This window comes from Caretta caretta, chromosome 4, assembly GCF_965140235.1.
Source record: "Caretta caretta isolate rCarCar2 chromosome 4, rCarCar1.hap1, whole genome shotgun sequence".
Classification (NCBI taxonomy): Eukaryota; Metazoa; Chordata; order Testudines; family Cheloniidae; genus Caretta; species Caretta caretta.
This window is the reverse complement of record NC_134209.1, coordinates 134,871,640-134,897,455: the sequence shown is the minus strand read 5'-3', so window position 1 is coordinate 134,897,455 and position 25,816 is coordinate 134,871,640. Positions and strand designations below refer to the sequence as shown.

Below are 25,816 nucleotides of genomic sequence, written 5' to 3'. Positions count from 1 at the left end.
AACAATACCTCCTCCCACCCCACTGTCCTGCTGGTAATAGCTTATCTAAAGTGATCATCAGGTGGGCCATTTCCAGCACAAACCCAGGTTTTCTCACCCTCCACCCCCCCACACAAATTCACTCTCCTGCTGGTGCTAGCCCATCCAAAGTGACAACTCTTTACATAATCAAGTCGGGCTATTTCCTGCACAAATCCAGGTTTTCTCACATCCCCCCCACCCCCATACACACACAAACTCACTCTCCTGCTGGTAATAGCTCATCTAAACTGACCACTCTCCAAGTTTAAATCCAAGTTAAACCAGAACATCTGGGGGGGGGAGGGTAGGAAAAAACAAGAGGAAACAGGCTACCTTGCATAATGACTTAGCCACTCCCAGTCTCTATTTAAGCCTAAATTAATAGTATCCAATTTGCAAATGAATTCCAATTCAGCAGTTTCTCGCTGGAGTCTGGATTTGAAGTTTTTTTGTTTTAAGATAGCGACCTTCATGTCTGTGATTGCGTGACCAGAGAGATTGAAGTGTTCTCCGACTGGTTTATGAATGTTAGAATTCTTGACATCTGATTTGTGTCCATTTATTCTTTTACGTAGAGACTGTCCAGTTTGACCAATGTACATGGCAGAGGGGCATTGCTGGCCCATGATGGCATATATCACATTGGTGGATGTGCAGGTGAACGAGCCTCTGATAGTGTGGCTGATGTTATTAGGCCCTGTGATGGTGTCCCCTGAATAGATATGTGGGCACAATTGGCAACGGGCTTTGTTGCAAGGATAAGTTCCTGGGTTAGTGGTTCTGTTGTGTGGTATGTGGTTGTTGGTGAGTATTTGCTTCAGGTTGCGGGGCTGTCTGTAGGCAAGGACTGGCCTGTCTCCCAAGACTTGTGAGAGTGTTGGGTCATCCTTTAGGATAGGTTGTAGATCCTTAATAATGCGTTGGAGGGGTTTTAGTTGGGGGCTGAAGGTGACCGCTAGTGGCGTTCTGTTATTTTCTTTGTTAGGCCTGTCCTGTAGTAGGTAACTTCTGGGAACTCTTCTGGCTCTATCAATCTGTTTCTTTACTTCTGCAGGTGGGTATTGTAGTTGTAAGAAAGCTTGACAGAGATCTTGTAGGTGTTTGTCTCTGTCTGAGGGGTTGGAGCAAATGCGGTTGTATCGCAGAGCTTGGCTGTAGACGATGGATCGTGTGGTGTGGTCAGGGTGAAAGCTGGAGGCATGCAGGTAGGCATAGCGGTCAGTAGGTTTCCGGTATAGGGTGGTGTTTATGTGGCCATTGTTTATTAGCACTGTAGTGTCCAGGAAGTGGATCTCTTGTGTGGACTGGACCAGGCTGAGGTTGGTGGTGGGATGGAAATTGTTGAAATCATGGTGGAATTCCTCAAGGGCTTCTTTTCCATGGGTCCAGATGATGAAGATGTCATCAATATAGCGCAAGTAGAGTAGGGGCTTTAGGGGACGAGAGCTGAGGAAGCGTTGTTCTAAATCAGCCATAAAAATGTTGGCATACTGTGGGGCCATGCGGGTACCCATAGCAGTGCCGCTGATCTGAAGGTATACATTGTCCCCAAATGTGAAATAGTTATGGGTAAGGACAAAGTCACAAAGTTCAGCCACCAGGTTAGCCGTGACATTATCGGGGATAGTGTTCTTGACGGCTTGTAGTCCATCTTTGTGTGGAATGTTGGTGTAGAGGGCTTCTACATCCATAGTAGCCAGGATGGTGTTATCAGGAAGATCACCGATGGATTGAAGTTTCCGATGGATTGAGAGTTACCAAAAGCAACTACAGCATTTGCTCAAGAAACTTCCTGAAAAAGCACAAGATCAAATCCGCACAGACATACCCCTGGAACTTCGACCTGGGATATTCTATCTACTACCCAAGATCCATAAACCTGGAAATCCTGGGTGCCCCATCATCTCAGGCATTGGCACCCTGACAGCAGGATTGTCTGGCTATGTAGACTCCCTCCTCAGGCCCTACGCTACTAGCACTCCCAGCTACCTTCGAGACACCACTGACTTCCTGAGGAAACTTCAATCCATCGGTGATCTTCCTGATAACACCATCCTGGCTACTATGGATGTAGAAGCCCTCTACACCAACATTCCACACAAAGATGGACTACAAGCCGTCAAGAACACTATCCCCGATAATGTCACGGCTAACCTGGTGGCTGAACTTTGTGACTTTGTCCTTACCCATAACTATTTCACATTTGGGGACAATGTATACCTTCAGATCAGCGGCACTGCTATGGGTACCCGCATGGCCCCACAGTATGCCAACATTTTTATGGCTGATTTAGAACAACGCTTCCTCAGCTCTCGTCCCCTAAAGCCCCTACTCTACTTGCGCTATATTGATGACATCTTCATCATCTGGACCCATGGAAAAGAAGCCCTTGAGGAATTCCACCATGATTTCAACAATTTCCATCCCACCACCAACCTCAGCCTGGTCCAGTCCACACAAGAGATCCACTTCCTGGACACTACAGTGCTAATAAACAATGGCCACATAAACACCACCCTATACCGGAAACCTACTGACCGCTATGCCTACCTGCATGCCTCCAGCTTTCACCCTGACCACACCACACGATCCATCGTCTACAGCCAAGCTCTGCGATACAACCGCATTTGCTCCAACCCCTCAGACAGAGACAAACACCTACAAGATCTCTGTCAAGCTTTCTTACAACTACAATACCCACCTGCAGAAGTAAAGAAACAGATTGATAGAGCCAGAAGAGTTCCCAGAAGTTACCTACTACAGGACAGGCCTAACAAAGAAAATAACAGAACGCCACTAGCGGTCACCTTCAGCCCCCAACTAAAACCCCTCCAACGCATTATTAAGGATCTACAACCTATCCTAAAGGATGACCCAACACTCTCACAAGTCTTGGGAAACAGGCCAGTCCTTGCCTACAGACAGCCCCGCAACCTGAAGCAAATACTCACCAACAACCACAAACCACACAACAGAACCACTAACCCAGGAACTTATCCTTGCAACAAAGCCCGTTGCCAATTGTGCCCACATATCTATTCAGGGGACACCATCACAAGGCCTAATAACATCAGCCACACTATCAGAGGCTCGTTCACCTGCACATCCACCAATGTGATATATGCCATCATGGGCCAGCAATGCCCCTCTGCCATGTACATTGGTCAAACTGGACAGTCTCTACGTAAAAGAATAAATGGACACAAATCAGATGTCAAGAATTCTAACATTCATAAACCAGCCGGAGAACACTTCAATCTCTCTGGTCACGCAATCACAGACATGAAGGTCGCTATCTTAAAACAAAAAAACTTCAAATCCAGACTCCAGCGAGAAACTGCTGAATTGGAATTCATTTGCAAATTGGATACTATTAATTTAGGCTTAAATAGAGACTGGGAGTGGCTAAGTCATTATGCAAGGTAGCCTGTTTCCTCTTGTTTTTTCCTACCCTCCCCCCCCAGATGTTCTGGTTTAACTTGGATTTAAACTTGGAGAGTGGTCAGTTTAGATGAGCTATTACCAGCAGGAGAGTGAGTTTGTGTGTGTATGGGGGTGGGGGGGATGTGAGAAAACCTGGATTTGTGCAGGAAATAGCCCGACTTGATTATGTAAAGAGTTGTCACTTTGGATGGGCTAGCACCAGCAGGAGAGTGAATTTGTGTGGGGGGGGTGGAGGGTGAGAAAACCTGGATTTGTGCTGGAATGGCCCACCTGATGATCACTTTAGATAAGCTATTACCAGCAGGACAGTGGGGTGGGAGGAGGTATTGTTTCATATTCTCTGTGTATATATAAAGTCTGCTGCAGTTTGCACGGTATGCATCCGATGAAGTGAGCTGTAGCTCACGAAAGCTCAAGCTCAAATAAATTGGTTCGTCTCTAAGGTGCCACAAGTACTCCTTTTCTTTTTGCGAATACAGACTAACACGGTTGTTACTCTGAAACCTGTCATTCCTAACTGCTACAGCTGACTGAATAGAGTGAGGCCATCCATGCTTGAGTGTTTTAATGCCTCTACTTCACAAAAACTACTAAGAAGACACTCTCATCTTTTTGGAGTACTTAAGACAGTATAGGGCAGGTGTTGTTATGTCTGCTAAACTTCATCATAATCAATCACTCATTAGGACATATGAGAACTTTGCCAGTTCACCCTCAAAGCCAGGAGACTGCTTATTTCTCTCTTTTGCAAATATGTCATACATGTATTGATGAAAGGCCATTTTGCTACTAGAAAAATATTCTTTCACTCCCTGAAGCAAGACAATAAATAATAATAAAGGGGTATGTTAGATATATTATAAGTATGCAAATCAAGTCATTGTGAATTTTGGGTTTATAGCTCATTAATGTGCAAATTCCAGATCTCTTCCATCAAAAGATCATTATGCTTTACCTCACTGCCCTATAATTTATAGTTTTTATTGTGTACACTGTATACAACACATTAACAATTTAATTAAGTACCTTAAACACCATGAGTAGTATCTTGAAAACAGCCTTAAATATGTTTCTTAAAAATACAATTAATCACAGCCACTGTAAGTCTATTACAAGATTTCAGTAACATGATTTCAGAATTCTAAGATCACAACTTTTGAACACTTCAGAATGATGTGAGAATCCAGTCTTTGTATAGTACCTATATCCATGTTCTATTCTCACACTGTATTTTTGATAATACGTGTGTGGAAAAATCTGTTAGATCTGCAATTGTAATATTGGATTTTCCAAGTTCAGTGGTAATGACTACAGTATATTATAGATTAAAATCTGACCTTTTCGAAAGAAACAAAGAAACAAAGAAAGAAAGAAAGAGCATAGCACATTTTGGTGCCAAAGTTGCCTCATATGAAAAGTAGGCATTTCAAAGGTGAAATAACTTTTTGAAAAACCATTAAATATAATATTTACAATAGTCCCACTAATCCCTTTAGGTTTGTAGCTGAGAGATTTCAAAATCTTCCATAGCAGAAACTTACATTCCTGTGAAGAGTACATATAGCTTATTACACTAATATAAAAATTCCAACAGTTACTGTAACTACTAATTAAGAAACAGGTATGTTTTCAGAAGTGATGCTACATAAGAAAGGAATGCAGGATCTGATACTCTGAGGGTTAGTGCTTTGTGCCTGATCCAAGTATGCAACGTCTTAAATAATCACACTTTCCCAGAACAATGATTCAATCTGTTATCATTACAGTTATTTAGATAACCAGCCTGAGATGCTTCAAATTTATGTGCATGATTACAAATCATATACTGGTTTAAATAAACTCATAAACCAGAATTATTAGCTGAGGACATGGATACAACAGATTTAAGGAGCAGCACCTTCAAATAGGACCAGATTCTGCCTACCCGATAAGTGAGTATATAACAGGAGTAGGGAGAACGGAAAATAGAATTGCAGTCCAGAGGAATACACAACTGCTGCTTTCTATCATTCTCCCATTGGTGCATTCTGCTGCAATAGGTGCAGAGGAGCAAAGTATAGGTGGCATCAGGGCTCCATCTTGTCCCCTCCAGCTGTGTGTGAGTGAAAGTATGTTGTACCGCTTAAGAGTATTGCACTCCCTGTGAGCTGGGGAGCTCCAGGAAGAATTCTACTTCACAGAATCTAAGGAACAATAATGAGGATAACAGACTGAATAACTGTTTTTCGGAGAAATTTGATTACTTAAGATCAGGCCTGCTTGGATCAGGCACAACATTAACTTGCAGAGTATGATATCTTCCATTCTTTTCTTCCAGAGCTTCACTTCTGAAAACATACCCATGTCTTTATTAATAGCTGTAGTAACTCCGTTAACATTTTTCATTATTACAATAAGCTATAGCTATCCCCCACAAGAATTAAAGTTTCTGTTATGGAACATTCAGAATAAAATCTTCTCTCTCAAATACAATCCTATGAAATCTTTCCAGAAGAATGCTTCCTGGCCTTCTTTTGGAGCCACACAGTTCTGCACTGTTACAACTGTAGGGCTCTGCCAAAACCTAGCCCACAATTATATAATCAAAATATCTAATTATTAAGAGCCAGAGAACCTAGCACTATTGCTCACAATGAGTAGTACTACAGTTCACAAGAAGACCTATTGATATCAATTAAGCTAATTTTGGAGTAAGGAACTACTCCACATGAGTAAGGGTGGCAGTATCTGCCCTTAAATGTTTTGGAAACATAATTAGGTTATGTTTTTCTTTGGTCAGCTGGGTGAAACAAAAACTTGAGAACGTGGATTATTTAAATGCCGTAATAAACCAGAGTGCAAAGCGTTGCACATGCTCTACCTAGTCAGTAACTGCACAGCATTTCTGCACTCTTTTTGGCTGAGGCCACTCCAGTTCAGTATAAATATAGTTGAAAGAGGAGGTTGCTTGCCTGTAACTGGAAGTCTTTTGAAGTGTAGTTGTATTCCACTGAGGAGTTATGCATGCTCTCTATGCCTCCAGATTAGGAGAATTTGAAAGTAGTGTCCATTGGTCCACGCCTGCGCCCTGGTTCACCTTGTGCTTCTGTCCAAGATGATAAAGGATGGGGCAGACCAACCGTGTCTTCAGTTCCTTCTCCACTACAAATCCAGCAGATCAGTAGTAGAGGGGAAAGAGGGTAGGAAGTGGAATACAGATAGGGACTACACATCTCAAAGAACCTCCAATTACAGGTAAGTAACATCCTCTTCTTTTTTTGAGTGGTAGTCCCTCTTGTATTCCACTGAGGGTGATTAACAAGCAGTACCTAAATTGAATGAGGGTGTAAGGATGAGGATGGTATAGTAGTGTGGAGGACTGTTGTGCTGAAGGAGGCATCCATGGCTGAGTCCTGTACTAATGCGTAGTGCACAGTGAAGGTATGTAAAGAACTCCACGTGGCCTCTCTACATATGTCAATGAGTGGCACATTCTGAAGGGAGGCCAAGGTCGAAGCCTGAGCCCTCATGGCGTGAGCTTGTCCTCCTGCAGGGGGACACAGACCGGATAGTTGGTTGCAGAATTTAATACACCCCAAAATCCATTTAGAGATTCTCTGGGTGGAGATGGCCTGTCCCTTGAGTCTCTCTGCTACTGTGATCAATAGAGAAGACTGGGGAACCAGAACTGTCTGGGCCACTGTGGGGTGATCAGAATTATCATGGCTCTGTCTTGTTGAATCTTGTGTAGTACTCAAAGAAAGAGTGGTAGTGGAGGAAAGGCGTAGCTGAGTTGGTTCAACCAGGGGAGTAAGAGGGCATCACCCTGGGAGCTGTGGCCAAGGGCTCCCCTGAAGCAATATGTCACGCGATTGCTGTTCACCTGTGAAGTGAATAGGTCTCTGGTCAGGGTCCCTCACTGAGCAAAGATGTCATGTACTATCGAATCGTGAAGTTCCCACTCGTGGTCAATCACAACATGTCTGCTGAGTGAGTCTGCTTCTCTTCTATTGGCTACTAAAAATTTCTTATCCCTGATTGTACTGTCCTCAGAACTTCCCATCCATACACCCATGTGAAACGTGGCCACCTTATTTCCTAACCTCTCACTCCATCTGTCCTAGACTCATTATGTCTCCCCACTCATCCTTGCCCCTGAGGAAGGAAGGGATCATAAGTGAATAAATAATAAATTGCATCGCAATTAAATTGTATTTTTCAATTGCTTATTCCAGCCACCATTCTCGTCTTCTGCATAAATAACAAGAGTAATTTGTCTTTAATCTCTGTCTAAACATGGAAGGGCTTGCCCAATCAGTGCTGCTGGTAACAAAATGGGAGAGGAATCTGGACCATGCACAAAATCCTACTAACAGATAGTCACAACAGTTTTCAAACCACCTCTTCTAAGAGCCATGAGCTGTACCCCTCAGTAGTATATTTGAGCAGCACCTCACCTGTACCCCATTTCTCATTTCATTAACAGCAGTGCTGAATGGAAGAGTCTGATATAAACAAAATAGAAATAACACAAGATATAGAATTAAAGATATTTTGGAAATAAAAACTAGAACAGAAATTAAACTTAGCTTATAAAACAATAGAGACAATGGGCAAGTAGAAATCATTCTTAGGTTAAAAAAATACAGTAGGAATTATTTCTTCAAATCTGTCTCAACAGAAGAAAATGACTAGAGGGTATTCAACTAATTTAAAAATGATTAAATTACTACCACATAATCAGTTTTTCCAGTGTTCGTAAAAGAAAAGGTTAGAGTATATGTAATGTGATGCCCCTCGATGGACCTTGCAGCAGCTAGGATAAAACCAAAGACCTTTGAATTTAAAATGAACCTCTACTGCCTGAGCTAAAAAAACCCCAGGGTTCATAGCTCAAAGGCTACAGCAGACTCATCAAATTCTATACATGGGCTAACCACTGGAAGGGGAATTCAGAGCCACACTGTTAGTGGGTGTTCGAGTGGGAGGCAGCATGATACAATGGACAGGGTGCTGGACTGGGCCTCAGGAGACCTAGGTTCCATTCCTTGCTCTGCCACTGACCTGCTGGGTGATCTTGGGCAGGTCACATCACCTCTCTATGCCTCTATCAGGTAGGTGCAGCTTGTCTGCGGTGGCAGGCAGCACACCCAGGAGAAGGAAAACTCCAATTTCAAACCAATAACATCAGGCCTGGCCAGCCAATTTGTACAAGTTGTGCCAATCACACAAGCTCTATGGGTTACATATATGATACATAAGCCAACTTCTCTCCTATTTCTTCAGAGGAAGGATCCTAGAAACCACTGCAATATTGCAATGTACAGAGGCGCAGGGAAGAGATATGTATTGGCATATTGTTTTACTAGTGTGAAGTTTAGATTTCAAGCCCTATTTATGTCCAGTGGCTTGAAAGACAACTTCACTGCAGCTCCAAGAAAACAGAGATATGGGTTCTTTCCATCTTTTGGAAATGAAGGAACTCACCCTAGCAAGCGAAAGAGAGTCATGAACAGCTGGTGCCACTCCTAACTGAAATAACCAATGCCTCATTCAGAGTAGGAATCGTCCCTTCCTCCTTGACCAACACTGAAGAAACCCACCCTGGATACTTCAGTCCTAGCCAACCAGTGTCAAACTTGTCTTTCCTGAACAAACTCATGGAGAAGCTACCAAAAATTAAACCACAAGCTCATTTAATTGAAGCCAGCATCCCAGACCCGGCACAATCTGGATTTAGGCCAGGACACAGAGTTGAAACTACTTTAATGGAACTGATGATCTACTATTAATAGATAGAGGGCAGAATCTATTCTCATCCTCCTGGACCTCTCTGCAGCATTCAATATTGTTGACCATGAGATACTGCTCTTTTGCCTGATGGAGATGGCAGGAATCCCGGGTAATGCACTAAAACGTTTTGAGTCCTTCCTGGAGTGATGCATCCAATGAGCAATGATGGGAAACTACATCTCTCCACCCCTAACTTATGGGGTTCCACCAGGATCAAGTTTCTCTCTGGTCCTTTTCAACATCTACATTCATCCACTACGTGAACTGGTCAGATGACAAGGAGTTAAGTGGCAGCAATATGCAGATGACACACAGTTCTGCCTCTTCCTATCCCCCAGCACATATGACATCATGACCACCACCAAGATGGCCCAGTGCTTGGATGAGATCATTTCATGGATAAAGAATATCTGGCTGAAGCTGAACTAGAGCAAAAGAGAGGTGATACTGATACTGGTGGGCAGAGGAAAGTAGTTTGAGTGCAGTCTCTTTTGACAATGTTCACATCCACAATTGATCAATTCAGTCCATAGTCTAGGAGTAGTCTTAGATTCCTCACTGAGCTCTCACATTGCAATGGCCAGGAGTAAAGTTTTCTACCCTCTCCAGTTGGCTAGGAGACTGTCCCATTCTGGCCTGAGTTATTCATGCCTTCGTCACCTCACAACTGGACTACAACAGCGTAATGTAACTGGACATAAAATCTTAGCACTTAGGAAACTCTAACTAATACTGTAGCAGGTCTCCTCAGCCACAGAGGCTACAGTGAGCATACCACCCGTGTCCTCCACTCTCTACACTGGCTTCCCATAGAATTTCAAATGAGGTCTGAGTCCTTATCTTCAAAGCTCCCCATGGCCGGGGCCCAGGATACCTAAAGACCATTTAAAACTCTGCGATAAATACTGTGGTTGACAACTTCACTTTGCTGGTGTAATGGAACTCTCAATGGTAAGATAAAGCTCATCTGTGTGGGAACTGAACCTTCTCTGGGGGAGGTCTGAGACTGTGGAATGAACTAGAACTAAGGACTATCACAAACCTCACCACTTTCTGCTCCCAGTGCAAAGAGCAATTCTGTGACCTTCACTTATCTAACAAGAACCCACAACAACAGGTATATTTATCAAAAAAACAAAAAACAAATCTACTAAAATAAGACATGTCACTCCTCTCTCTATGGGAAGAGGATGAGAGAGCAAGCAACATGTCACAGAAGTGTAGTCACATTGCCCTAATGCATTACTGGAAGCCGGTGCTCAGATACAATGGTAATGAGCAAATTGTTAAAACCTATACAGAATAAATGTAGTTTGGAGCTCAACACTGAGAACAGTGAGAAGTTGGGCAACCACATTCAGAAAACAGCGTGCTCTAACTTATGTATAAGCAGCACATGGAATAGTCTGTGACTGCCTGAAAAGCCTGTCGACAAAGATGGAGCCCTAGGCTGATATGTCTCATCCATAAGACATTGAAGAAAAGTCTGATTGCTTGATTCCCTAGACTCCCTGAACAGAAGCCCAGACATCTCCTGAGTAATGTGAGACACTGTTGGTAATATATTTATAAAAATATGTAGGTAAGCACAAGTAATCGTTGTTGGCTTTGTAGCTATTATCTAACATTTTCCTGTATGTAAAAGCAATTTTTCCTTTGTAAAATGTATATATTCCATTCCTGTTTTATTATCTACTGTTATTAAAATTTAGCTTCCAATTTTTAAGTATTAGATTTAGGACTAGTCTTAATTTCTTTCCCCTTGTGACTGATGTTTATACTTATAAGTAACAGTAGGTGGAAATCAGCCTAAGGACTGCCATTAATATATGCTACTATAAATTTATATAGAGGAATCAGGGCAACAACTAGGATTGTGCAAAAGGTCCTGAAAAACCCTTAATTCACCTGAAATAAGGGTAGGCCAAAATCTACCTAAATATAGATACAATGAGCCTAGCTCCAGACTTGAAGAGCCCTGGCACCCTACCCTTTCATATCCCTCTACCCCCTCACAGCTTCTCCCTCATTTCTGTGTCCCTTCTGCTTGCTGCTGCTGACTTTCCAGAGGTCTTCAGGAAGTGCAAGGCAATTCCTCTTCTATATTATATTTTTAGGGCTGCCTTAGGTAGAACTACTGTCCACCACAATCCACTGCTTTTCTGGGGGATCAGGAAGTAGCCTGAACCAGCAGGGAGAAGGTACACAGTCACCGTGTCTCATTGTAGCTCCTGCTAGACTAAATGGCAATCTTCCCATTATCAGATATGGCCAGTGCCTCAATTTATCTTATTAGTTGGGTGGTTTAACCCTTCAGCTGAACGAAAATCCTCCCTCTCCCAGAGTACAATATAGCAGTCCAAAAGGAAAAGACATTACATCTCTGCATTACAGTCCACTCAACAGGGTCTGGGTGAACATCTCGTCCCTTTTTCAACAGTTTTCTCCCCTTCATGAAAGGTTCCTCAATAGATCTTTCTTCAGGTCCTCTCCAGGCTACTTTTGCAGGCTTCTTCCTTAAGCCCTTTCCTTTCAGCAACATCAGCACACTTGTCTCTTGTCTCCTCCTTGCCAGAGAGATTCACTGCATGTCTGACCATTGCCCTGACCTCCCTCAGACAGAGAAAAGCAAGCCTTTTATACCCAACATACTCTGTCGGCAGCCTACAGTTCCCATGACTTCCAAGTTCTCAGATTCCTCTGGTTTTGGCAGAGGCGATGTCCAGAGAAGTGAGGTGAACTTCGTCCTTTTAAGGAGCCAACCAAGCTCATCCTGTGACAAGATGTAAAGAAACACTCTTCAAAGTAACTAACTTTAAAGAGGAGTTTTATAGATCCACTTGGATTCCATTGCTTACATGCACTGTCCTAATATGGGACACTTGTTTCCTCTGCTACTTCATCTAGCAGTGGTATACAGGGAAAGGGTGCGTCCCCTTCTTTCTGGATGCCTTTGAAGGGGACAAACCTTTTCCTGACCTCTCTGAAGACCCAGTGGATTTAAGTGAGCAGTGGCCCTACCTGAATAGACATGGTGCAGGAAGCCTCATTACCCAGAAAGCAGGAAATCTATAACTTACCCATCAATGGAGCAAGGAATGGCAAAGAGAGGTGGCTCAGGGTCTGAATAGGAAGAAACAGATTGGGAGGAAAGGGGTACATTGAAGGGGTTTCATGTGGGTTTGGCTTTTATAAAATGCAAACCATAAAGTGGAACAGTAAAAGTTGGGTCACTGTCAATCCCTTCAGAGTTCTCTCAGTCCTGGACTACCCTAAGTCTTGAGCACTTTATATTACCACAAAATTATATCTTCTTTCATTTTAATAAACAACTTCAATTTCACCATTCAGAATCATACACCAATTTTCTTGTTATTGTTAGTTTTTGAGAAAGGAGAAGCCAGTCACATCAATCACACTAAAAGAAATTCAAGACTGAATCCTGACCTAAGCCTTTTCTACCACAGACTAATCAGTCCTATCCAGAATCTGGTTAAGTCATTAAACTTTCAGTCTTAATATTTTATAACATTGTTTTTGTAGCATCAAAGATAAATAGCAGTGAAGGACAAATGCATCATTGTACATCTGGAGAGAGATTGTTATCATCATAATGTGTGTAGGTTAAATTATATACTATTTACTGGGGATAATCTATTTTAATATTCGAATACTGTCAGTTAGCTACATCATTCAGGTAATTCTCTTTCAATGCATACCACATATAGGTCTGGAATTTCATTAATATGTCCTTCTGTCTTCATGGTACTAAGTGGTTTATAATAGAAATGGTTAAACTTTGTATTCTCATCCTATTTTTAATCTGTAGAAGATAAGAAAGAATTTATTGCACATACAAGAACTCCGAAAATGTTCTCTTTGCTCCCATATTCAGATGATAAAACTCTGAAATGAAAGTGAACTTGGAAGAGCTGAAAAGTACTTGAACTTGACTAGTAAACACCACACTTTTCCAACAATCTATCTTCTTTAGTTGCCAGGAGGTGCTTCCGAGGCTACAGTTTCATAGGGATTTCTTTAGAGTAGACCAACGAACTTCATATGGAACAGCATATATATGGGGACATGACTAGATCTTTAGTCACTTCCTGAAAATGATTACCTACAGAGATAATTATCTTTCTGACACCAGGGTCTGAAATGGAAATATGCATTTCAGGGTAATAGAAGATTTATTTTTGCAGTTATATTACACTATATACGTTTGTTTAAGGAGCTTCAGTAATTGCTGTTATCCTCAAATAGCTTGTATAATTTGGAGAAGGCCCTGAAAAAGTAATATTTACTGAGATTCCTAGGCTTATGTCACCATTTTATCCAGGAAGGAAGCATGGTATTGTGATTAAAGGAATTTTCCTGGTTTCACACATTAAGATAGCATTCCTAGTGGCTCAATCAGCAAGGATAGTAACTATAATCCAAGTTCTGATATCTAAGCCTTTCTACACAGTGTTCCATAAGTATAAGGTTTCAGAGTAGCAGCCGTGTTAGTCTGTGTGCGCAAAAAGAAAAGGAGTACTTGTGGCACCTTAGAGACTAACAAATTTATTTGAGCATAAGCTTTCGTGAACTACAGCTCACTTCATCGGATGCATTCAGTGGAAAATACAGTGGGGAGATTTATATACATAGAGAACATGAAACAATGGGTGTTACCATACACACTGTAACGAGAGTGATCAGGTAAGGTGAGCTATTACCAGCAGGAGAGCAGGGGCGGTGGGGACCTTTTGTAGTGATAATCAAGGTGGGCCATTTCCAGCAGTTGATAAGAACGTCGGAGGAACAGTGGGGAGTGGGAGGGGGGAGGATAAACATGGGGAAATAGTTTTACTTTGTGTTATGACCCTTTGTATAATTTTCCACTGAATGCATCCGATGAAGTGAGCTGTAGCTCACGAAAGCTTATGCTCAAATAAATTTGTTAGTCTCTAAGGTGCCACAAGTACTCCTTTCTTTTTGCGAACACAGACTAACACGGCTGCTACTCTGAAACCTGTCATTATGCAAGGCACTGAATTTAGCCGTATGGAGTGGAAATCTATCAACTTCATGAAAAAACTGGTACAGATACAGACAGGCATCATCTTCCTTTCCAAATGCAAACAGATGGATATCATACCAAAAGGACTGAAGGTAAAAAATCCATTACAATCTACATACCACACAGACGATGCTGACAGCTTGTGCCACACGCTCTCAAAGAAACTGCGGAACCACCTGATCAACATCCTCTATAGGAAACAGGGAAAGATTAAGAATGAGCTCTCAAAACTGGATACTCTCATAAAAAAACAACCTTCCACACAAACTTCCTTGTGGCTGGACTTTACAAAAACTAGACAAGCCATTTACAACACACACTTTGCTTCTCTACAAAAGAAAAAGGACACTAAACTATCTAAACTACTACATGCCACAAGGAGTTCCCTTAACCCACCCAGCAATATTGTTAATCTATCCAACTATAATCTTAGCCCAGCAAAAGAATCTATCCTATCTTGGGGCCTCTCCTTCTGCCCCTCCACCGCCACGAACATGATACAGTTCTGTGGTGACCAAGAATCCTATTTTTGACATCTCCGACTCAAGGAATATTTCCAACACACCTCTGAACAACATACCAACCCACAAAGACCTTCCTACCAAGACTACAAAAAGAAGGATTCTGGGTGGGCTCCTCCTGAAGGTTGAAACAGACTGGACTTCTACATAGAGTGCTTCCGCCGATGTGCAGGGGCTGAAATTGTGGAAAAGCAGAATCACTCGCCCCATAACCTCAGCTGTGCAGAGCACAATGCCATCCACAGCCTCAGAAACAACTCTGACATCATAATCAAAAAGGCTGACAAAGGAGGTGCTGTCGTCATCATGAATAGGTCGGAATATGAACAAGAGGTTGCTAGGCAGCTCTCCAACACCACTTTCTACAAGCCATTACCCTCTGATCCCACTGAGGGTTAACAAAATAAACTACAGCATTTGCTCAAGAAACTCCCTGAAAAAGCACAAGAACAAATCTGCACACATACACTCCTTGAACCCCGACCAGGGGTATTCTATCTGCTACCCAAGATCCATAAACCTGGAAATCCTGGATGCCCCATCATCTCAGGCATTGGCACCATGACAGCAGGATTGTCTGGCTATGTAGACTCCCTCCTTAGGCCCTACGCTACCAGCACTCCCAGCTATCTTCGAGACACCACTGACTTCCTGAGGAAACTACAATCCATCGGTGATCTTCCTGATAACACCATCCTGGCCACTATGGATGTTGAAGCCCTCCACACCAACATTCCACACAAAGATGGACTATAAGCCATCAGGAACACTATCCCTGATAATGTTACGGCAAACCTGGTGGCTGAACTTTGTGACTTTGTCCTCAGCCATAACTATTTCACATTTGGGGACAAAGTATACCTTCAAATCAGCGGCACTGCTATGGGTACCCGCATGGCCCCACACTATGCCAACATTTTTATGGCTGACTTAGAACAGCGCTTCCTCAGCTCTCGTCCCCTAATGCCCCTACTCTACTTGCGCTACATTGATGACATCTTCATCATCTGGACCCATGGAAAAGAAACCCTTGAGGAATTCCACCATGATTTCAACAATTTCCATCCCACCATCAACCTCAGCCTGGACCAGTCCACACAAAAGATCCACTTCCTGGACACTACAGTGCTAATAAGCGATGGTCACATAAACACCACCCTATACCGGAAACTTACTGACCGCTATGCCTACCTACATGCATCCAGGTTTCAGCCAGACCACACCATACAATCCATTGTCTACAGCCAAGCTCTACGATACAACCGCATTTGCTCCAACCCCTCAGACAGAGAAACACCTACAAGATCTCTATCAAGCGTTCTTACAACTACAATACCCACCTGCTGAAGTGAAGAAACAAACTGACAGAGCCAGAAGAGTACCCAGAAGTCACCTACTACAGGACAGGTTCAACAAAGAAAATAACAGAACGCCACTAGCCATCACCTTCAGCCCCCAACTAAAACCTCTCCAACGCATCATCAAGGATCTACAACCTATCCTGAAGGATGACCCATCACTCTCACAGATCTCGGGAGACAGGCCAGTCCTTGCTTACAGACAGCCCCCAACCTGAAGCAAATACTCACCAGTAACCACACACCACACAACAGAACCACTAACGCAGGAACCTATCCTTGCAACAAAGCCCGTTGCCAACTGTGTCCACATATCTATTCAGGGGACACCATCATAGGACCTAATCACATCAGCCACACTATCAGAGGCTCGTTCACCTGCACATCTACCAATGTGCCAGTAATGCCCCTCTGCCATGTACATTGGTCAAACTGGACAGTCTCTACGTAAAAGAATAAATGGACACAATCAGACGTCAAGAATTATAACATTCATAAACCAGTTGGAGAACACTTCAATCTCTTTGGTCACTCGATTGGTCGCTCTTTGGTCAGACCTAAAAGTGGCAATTCTTCAACAAAAAAACTTCAAAAACAGACTCCAACGAGAGACTGCTGAATTGGAATTAATTTGCAAACTGGATACAATTAACTTAGGCTTGAATAGAGACTGGGAGTGGGTCGGTCATTACACAAAGTAAAACTATTTCCCCATGTTTATTCCCTCCAACACACACCCCACTGTTCCTCAGATATTCTTGTCAACTGCTGGAAATAGCCCACCTTGCTTATCACTACAAAAAGCCCCCCCTCCCCGCCTCCCCCATGCTCTCCTGCTGGTAATAGCTCACCTTAAGTGATCACTCTCATTACAGTGTGTATGGTAACACCCATTGTTTCATGTTCTGTGTGTATATAAATCTCACCACTGTATTTTCCACTGAATGCATCCAATGAAGTGAGCTGTAACTCACGAAAGCTTATGCTCAGATAAATTTGTTGGTCTCTAAGGTGCCACAAGTACTCCTTTTCTTTTTGCATAAGTATAAGGTGGCTCTGATTCTCATTCTAAATTTCTGACTTAAGGTAGTGTTGGAGTTTCAGCTTAATACATCTGTAAAACTACTATTTGGTAAAAAGAAAAGGAGTACTTGTGGCACCTTAGTGACTAACCAATTTATTTGAGCATGAGCTTTCGTGAGCTACAGCTCAGCTCATGCTCAAATAAATTGGTTAGTCTCTAAGGTGCCACAAGTACTCCTTTTCTTTTTGCGAATACAGACTAACACGGCTGTTCTTCTGAAACCTACTATTTGGTAGAGTTTTTCTCTAAACCTTATGATTTACAGGCGAGGCTAGGTTATATAGGCTATATATTAAATGGTCTCTTAGTTACTGTTTAGACAGGACAAAGGTTTTTCATAAATCTCTTAGGGTGTTTGTGGTATACGTAGACAAGTCTGAGTAGAGATTGTCTCAGTGGATTCAAACCTGTTATGACCTTGCTGGTTTCTGCACATGAATGTCTTAGAGCATGAGGTCCGAAAGCAGCGTTTCTGCTGCATAACAAAATACTTAAGGCTGATACCTGAAGCTCAGTTCACACATTTATGCAATATTATTGACTTGGCCTCTAGCCTGATGTCTGATTTAGCAGAGAAGGGCTTCAATCATTATTTAACCAGTTATGCTCAAACACACTGCCTTTGAAGATTATTAGTAGTTCATTTTCCACAAATCTATATGGGCAATTCTTGAAAGAACTGTGGAGACCTAGTCAGACACCAGAGAAAGAAGCAGCAGAAAGAACTTTGTTCAGTAGTTCTGGACAAGTTAAAAGGAAATAACCAAAGCAGAAAGGTGAATTCCAGTGGTTTGACTCAGGGGAACATATCAGCCACGTACTGATGGCCCCGTTCAGGGAAGCACTTAAGCACATGCTTAAAGTTAAGTCTGTGCTTAAGTGCTTTCATAAATAGGTATGCCAAGACCAGGACTAGCACATCCTGTGTTGGTGAACTGCTCCCCAGCTGAGAAGCATAACAAACCTCCATTTTATATCAGAGATCTACAGCCACAATGCAGTCAGGAAAAACACTTTGCCAGAGGACACCAAAAGGACTCATTGACTTTTAACTTCACTTATTCTTTAATCCCAGTCTATCTTTGACAGAGAATTCATAAACTATTGATCCCTCTGTCTAGCTAGGAACGATACAGCACTTTACCTTAGTATTTGAGTGCCTCCCAGATTTAAGTCATACTCTCTCTTTCCTTCTTCTAAGTGGAATTTTTAAACAAAATTGCTTATTATTCATTTATTGTGGGAAGGCTAGGTCAGAGAAGTCAGATTTATACTTTACTCTGAGTTGGTTGTCATTTGGATCTCTTGTGGCAGTAAACGCCACAGTGCTTGGCTGCCAAGAAAGCTTTCATTTTCCCTCTTATGAGTCTCAGTCTTGTGGTGACAGTTCTATTCTTCCAGAGAAATGAAACTGTCATGGGGAATCATGATTATGGAGAGCGAGGTGATCTTGCAGGTTGCTTGGACCAATTATATAAAGCATTTTGAAGATTAGGACCAAAATCTTGAACTTCACTGTATTTGATGATGAGTGGTGCACTAGGGCAATGTATTTGTGGTTGTCTATGTTAGAGATAAAAGGGCTGGTTGGGAATTTTCCACTGGAACTATTTTTCAACAGAAAATGCCCTTTTCATAAAATCAAAATTTGATACAGGTAAATTTCAATTTGCTAAAAAATTTTCATTTTCCATCCAGAATATTGCTGGCAATTTTAAAATCTAGATTGGATTTTTTTTAAATAAAAATATATGCTCTAGTTCAAACAGGAGTTATATTGGGGAAATTTTATGGTCTGTGTTATACAGGAGGTCAGACATGATCACAATGGTCCCTTCTGGCCTTGAAAGTTATAAACCTTTGAAAATTGGGCTCCTTGCTGCCTGCCTGGAAGGATCTTGTCAATTTCACTTTCAGCCATCAGGGAAAATGTGAAATTGACAAGAGCTTTTCAGGCACACTGCTGGGGAGATACAGTGGGCCTGTGGGGAAGGCAGGGAGGATGAGTGTGCCTCCTATTGCCTCTCATTTGCCTCTCAAGTCAACCTCATAGGATCTATAATTAAGTCTTAATTTATTAGCATTGAAATTATTCTGTTTGAATCACAATCATCTTAAAGGGAAAATTCAAATAACTCATTTATTGTTTTAAGATTATTGTGATACGTTGACATATATAATTATAAAATTGAGAACTTATATAGCACTTTAAAAAGGTAAAACACTGTATAAACATGAATTAACTCTCATAACACTGCTGTGAGCTAAGTATTATCATCCCTATTTTACAGAGGGGGGAAAATCAGAGAAAATATTTATATCAAGTTATTTCCAGAACCAAACAGAGCCAGAGGCAGAGCAAGACTTGAAATATAGGAGGAATTCCTGGCCCAAGTGCAGGTATCTCTTTCTAGTAGATCATGGTGCTTTCTCATGTAGGTAGTGTTAGCAGTTAATCATTGCTTAAGAGCCATCAAAGGGCAAAACAGTGTCTTTGAGTGTGTAACTACAAATCACAACTAACCTGCACTCAACTTCCTTCTACAAGATCTTTACATTTTAATTAATTTTAGTTTTATATAAAAACTATTTATTTGCTTATTTCTTCGATTACTGCACTTAATATGCAATAAGCAAACACTGTGTCTTCTAACCTTTGTTAGGTTTTAATAATTGGAAAAATGTTTTATCTACTAGATGTTTTTGTTTTACCAGTGTTTGTACTGACTATGTTTAAACACAGTGTACTCAGTGTTTTTGTCTTTGCTATTTTGTTCACTGTTTTTTAGATTGTTATGTTTTATTTGCCATGTATTTACATAGAACCACCACATACACAAACTGTACCCTAGTGTATAGAAATTAGATATTTGCACACATTCAGATACTCAATGTTTTCCAGGCAGAATGTAGGGCATGAATTTTAAAATATGTCCCTAAGTGTTAGTTTGGATCCATACAGCTTATAACCCATCTGAAACCATAAGTCTCTTTGCAATATCATAATCGTTTCCACAGCAGCTAAACATATGTCATAAATTAAGGATTCTGACTACAAGAGCTGAATAAGAATTAGGAATGACAAAATATTCTAAAAGTTCTTGTTTTTAATAGAAGACTTCTTAACCAGCAAGAAGGAGAGAAAACTACAGAAAGTCTGTGTGCTCATACAGAACCTAGTACACTAGATCCCCGATCCTGGTTAAAGTCACTGGGTGTTTCTGTAATTAATAATGATCATAATAATATGTATATTATAAAGTTGCTTCCAAACAGAAAGTTTTCTTGAAGTTGAAAAGAGAAGGCAGCCACTGTTTGAAGAATCATTATGTAATAGTTTTGTAGACACATCATCTCACTCATATCTGATAAAAATATTTGACTGTAACATTTCATTGAAGTTGAAGTTCCTGTGTAGCAACTATATGAGGCTGGAAGCTGCCAAGAGCTGTGAGATTACTGACGAGAATAACATATCTGGAGCCCTGCCCAGAACTGAGACAAAATTTGATTCATATTCATGCATACACTTACAATATACCTCCAAAATGGAATAAGGATTTAATTCCAAGAGGTTCCAATGACATGATAATATGTCACACTTAATTATATCAGGAGATGCTCAAAATTGAATCTAACAATTATTTTCTAATAAGTGTGCTCTTATCAGTCGATTGTCTTTCTAGAGCTCCACTCCTGGGGATCTGTGCATCCGTGAGTCTTGTGCCATCAGGCTACCCATCCCACCTGCATTGATTGAAGAATCGTAAGGTGGATGCATCCGATGAAGTGAGCTGTAGCTCAATGAAGTGAGCTGTAGCTCACGAAAGCTTATGCTTAAATAAATTTGTTAGTCTCTAAGGTGCCACAAGTCCTCCTTTTCTTTTAGTAGAAACTCAGTAGCAGAGAAAATCAGCAGATGCTGGGACTGATGGACTCTGATGATGTTATCGGTGCCTGACTGGTTTTTACACCCTTTACTGTGGATGGCCTTTCTCCCCCCTTTGCTCCCAACAAAATTCCATACAAACAAATAAAAAAAAGAAAAACAAAAAAAGGGTAATTTACATAAGGCTTGCAGACCATCACTTTGTTCACTCTGCTTGTACGCTACGCCCTCTCTCTCCAATCATTTGTCTATCTTGTCTATTGAGACTGTAAACTCTTTGGGGCATGGACTGTCTCTTACTGCATGTTTGTAAAGTGCCTAGCACAATGGAGTCCCAATCTCAGTTGGTGTCTCTAGGTACTACCATATACAAACTAATAAGTAAGGCTGCGAGTTTGTCATGGAGGTCATGGATTCTGTGGCTTTCTGTGACCTCCATAACTTCTGCAGTGGCCAGTGTGCCTGGCCACGTGCATCGGCCACTGCTGGGGCAGTTTTGGGCCGCCGTCCCCCCACAGCAGCAGCAGGAGTTTGGATGTGGGAGGAGGCTCAGGGTTGGGGCTCAGGAGGGGGTGAGGGCTTAGGGTGGTGCTTATCTCGGGAGGTGCTCCCTGGAAGTGGCAACATCCCTTGGCTCCTAGGCGGAGCCATGGCCAGGGGACTCTGTGCGCTGCCTCCACCTGCAGGTGCCACATCTGCAGCTCCCATTGACCGTGGTTCCTGGCCAACGGGAGCTGCAGAGCCAGTGCTTGGGGTGGAGGCAGTGTGTAGAGCTGCCTGGCCTCGTCTCTGCCTAGGAGCTGAGGAAGGGGTATGTCACTGGTTCCAGGGAGGCGTGGAGCCACGTAGGGAACCTGCCAGCCCCGCCACCCCTCCCCAGCACCAGTGGGGGTCCCAGGCCGTGCGCTGTCCGCCTCCCACCCGAGCGCCCATCCCCGAACACCCGTGGCACCCCCAGGCTACCCCTAGCCCAAGATTTAGTCAGGAGTATATAGTACAAGTCATGAACAGGTCGCAAGCCGTGAATTTTTATTTACTGCCCGTGACCTATCCATGACTTTTACTAAAAATACCTGTGACTAAAACATAGCCTTACTAATAAGTATACACTTTAAATAATGCAGTTACTAGAAATACACCATTTTTTCTTCATTCTCTGGAGATCAACAAAGAGTAATAATCCCAAGAACAGGGCTGAGAAGGACTTAATTAAATAAGGAGTGAAACACTGCTCTTTCTCTGAGGGTCTGCCAGGAGACTGAAGTATCAACAAGTAGATAAGCCCTGATTGGAGCCACAAGAATCCCATGAGTGCTGTCCTCTCTGTTTTCTGTACAGGCAGAACTTTGTTTTCCAACGCCTTTAGCAGATGTCTAAGGTTTTCAAAATACTTGTGATGTAATTAGAGAGAATATTATCATCAGGAGACTTGACAGAGAGAAAAGATGTTTTATAATCCTTCAGGAAGCTAATTTATGTCAACAGCTGAGCCGATCCTTTTAAAATGTATTTGTGAATAATTATGCAATAAAAAATTGTCAAGATTTATAACATGTTATTTGCAATGAGTTATTTGACCAGTTCTAGTCGTCAGGCTCATCTAGGTCAGTATTATTTGAGCCTTGAGAGAGATTATTCATATATTAGCCAATGGTAATGAGAGCTGTGGAGGAGAAGGGGGGTGAATAGAACCCCTGCATTGCTTTGGAGGACATGGGTGAGGAACTCTAATACCCTTTCATAATTCTGAAATCCTTTTGGTATGCTTGTCAGCTCCCAATCTTTTGAAAAAGTAACAAATTTTCAAGGAAATAAGTATTGTTTCTAAATACAAGATTTCACTATGAATATACAGTAATACAAGAGTTGAAGGTACTTTTGTCATTTTGTTGGTCTAGTTCATTGGTTTTCAACCATTTTTCTTTTGTGGACCCCTAAAACATTTCAGATGGAGGTATGGATCTCTTTGAAAATCTTAGACATAGTCTGCAGACACCCAGGGGTCTGCAGATGACAGGTTGAAAACCACTGGCCTAGTTTACATCAGATGAGGTGAGCTGTAGCTCACGAAAGCTCATGCTCAAATAAATTGGTTAGTCTCTAAGGTGCCACAAGTACTCCTTTTCTTCTTACCATTGAGAAGCCAGTGTAGTAAACACATCAGTGGTTTCAGGTTCTTGGAATAGTTTCAGAAGTTCTGGATCACAGGATAGGTGTGCAAGGATTCTTAATTCAATATGGGAAAAATCTAGCAAATAAAACTCTCTCAATTAGTACCCTTGCAACTTTTCTATTATTATACTTTTTAACATCCTTTCCATATTTATTTCCATTCTTATATTTTTCAGTTACAGGGCAACAGAATTTTATAGAATTCATGTTTTTTCACAAAAGGTTATACTTTTGTGAAAAAAACTCAAAAACAAAACAATGTAAAACTTTAGCGCCTACAAGTCGAAGCATGAAGGGACATACAAATGTTTAGCATATCTGGCATGTAAATACTTTGCATCATCAGCTACAATACCTGTTCTTACTTTCAAGTGACATTGTAAATTAAAAGCAACCAGCATTATCTCCCATAAATGTAAACAAACTTGTTTGTTTTAGCAATTGACTGAACAAGAAGTAGGACTGAGTGGACTTCTATGAGGTGAATAGAAAAACATCCAAAATATTTATAATACATTTAAATTGGTATTCTACTATTAACAGTGTGATTAAACCTGCAATTAACTGACTACTTTTTAATCTAGTTAATTTGCTTTGAAATAATCACATGCATTAACTGTGATTAATTGACAGCTCTAGTGAGAATTAACCTTGCCCAAGGCATGAAAACTTTCTGCATGAATGATTAAAGTTTGGCAAAGTTATAGGTGCTTATGCTGAAAAGTATTAGGTAGCTTTACAGATAGATGTTGCTAACAGCACTGCCTATAATACAGACATTCAGACTCTGCTTGTGAGGAATGGGCCACACTTGAAGATAACTACACTTAACATCAATGCTTTTCCTTCACAAGGTCAATGAAGATGTAGTGGCATCCAAATGAGGACTGGCAGCAGATATCACAGGACATTTGTTAATAATAAACAATTATAATGGAAAATTTCTTACCTGCTGCTAAGAACATATATCCTTTAGCTGAAACAAACAATGTTCTTGGAGAAATAGTTACTATTTCATTTTCTTTTCCTAGAGAGGAGATGGGAGAAACATACATTACATCACAGAAACAAAACAAAACAACAATAAAACTTTGTTGTAAAACAGGCAAGGTTGCTAAGCACAGGACCTATCTGACAGACCACCACAAATGCAAGGAATTGAAAAGTTAAGCCATCTAACAGCACTTACCCTGTACTCTACAAATAAATAATGAATTAATTTCCTACTGCAGACACAATTTCCTAGGAAATTATTTCCATGTGTACTGAGTCTTTACAGAAGAAAGGACAGGATGACAAGTAAAGTGAATGCATTACTGGAATCCTATTCCACTTGGTGTAGGAAAGGCAACAATGCTTGAAGCATAGTATATTTCCTCTACTACTGATTGTTACCAACTGACTGTAAAAGTTGCAAAGGAGGAAATGAGAATGTCTGGAGTAGTTTGCAAAGGGAAGGAAAACCTGAAAAAAATGTAGTTTTGCAAAGTACATATGATTAGGGCTCAGTGTTTCTCACGGACGTCATGGAAGTTACAGATTCTGTGACTTCTTGTGACCTCCGTGACTTCTGCAGCAGCCAGTGTGGCTGACTGCAGGGCCGCCCAATCAGCTGGCCCCAGAGCCAGCTGCTCAGGCGGTCCTGCAGACAGCCACACCGGTCCCTACTCAAGTGCCTCTGCATCCAGTCGCTTGGGCGGCCCCACAGCCAGCCGCTGCGGCTGGCCCTGGGACCACCTGAGCAGCAGTTTCAGGAGCGGCTGGAGCTCCCGCAGCTTGGCAGCTCCCAGCAGCTGTCCCAGGGCAGCCGGAGCAGTGGCTGGCCCCAGGGCTCCTCACTCCCTGGCAGTGGCCGGAGCAGTTGCTGGCCCCCGCAGGGCCTCCCCCCCAGTGGCAGTCGGAGAAGCCACTGGCCCCCCAGGACTCCTCCCATGTCGTGTCTGGAGCAGCCACTGGTCCCCTGGGACTCCCCCTTCCACGGCGGTGGCCAGAGCAGTTGCTGGCCCCTGGGTCTCCCCCCCCCCGAGCAGTGCCCCTTCCCCTAAGATTCATTCAGGAGTATTTATGGTATAAGTCATGGATAGGTCACGGGCCGTGATTTTTTGTTTCTTGCCCATGACCTGTCCATGACTTTTACCAAAAATACTCATGATTAAATTGTCGCCTTACATATGATCCAGGAGCATCATTAATGAATTTTGGCAGACTCAGTCTAGGTCTGCCTATGTGTTGTAGTACACATTGGGTAGCATGCATATGTATCCACTGTTTGTACAGATGACATAGCTAAAAATGACATGGGAAATTACAAACAAATTGCCAGCTTTAGAAATTTAGATTTTTTTCTCATCTCAGATAGACTCTTATCATTTTAAGGTTTTTATTGTTATTCCAAACTCTGCTCCTCCTTTCACTTGCACTTATATAAACCCTTTTGCTTCATTATATTGAACTGTATCCTATTCCAAAGCCTCCAGTGCAAAGCCAACC

At 41.9% G+C, this 25,816-nt stretch overlaps 1 protein-coding gene across 1 annotated transcript in view; it reads right to left on the bottom strand.

The window, feature by feature from the left end:
* POLN (DNA polymerase nu) overlaps positions 1–25,816 on the bottom strand; it is a 226,331-nt gene that overhangs the window by 31,722 nt on the left and 168,793 nt on the right. Inside the window, exons 18-19 of the mRNA XM_075128232.1 lie at positions 24,276–24,353; positions 23,288–23,402 (exon numbers count right to left, since the gene is read on the bottom strand). Of these exons, the coding sequence (XP_074984333.1) occupies positions 23,288–23,402; positions 24,276–24,353 (193 nt within the window). The remainder of the gene's footprint in view (positions 1–23,287; positions 23,403–24,275; positions 24,354–25,816) is intronic.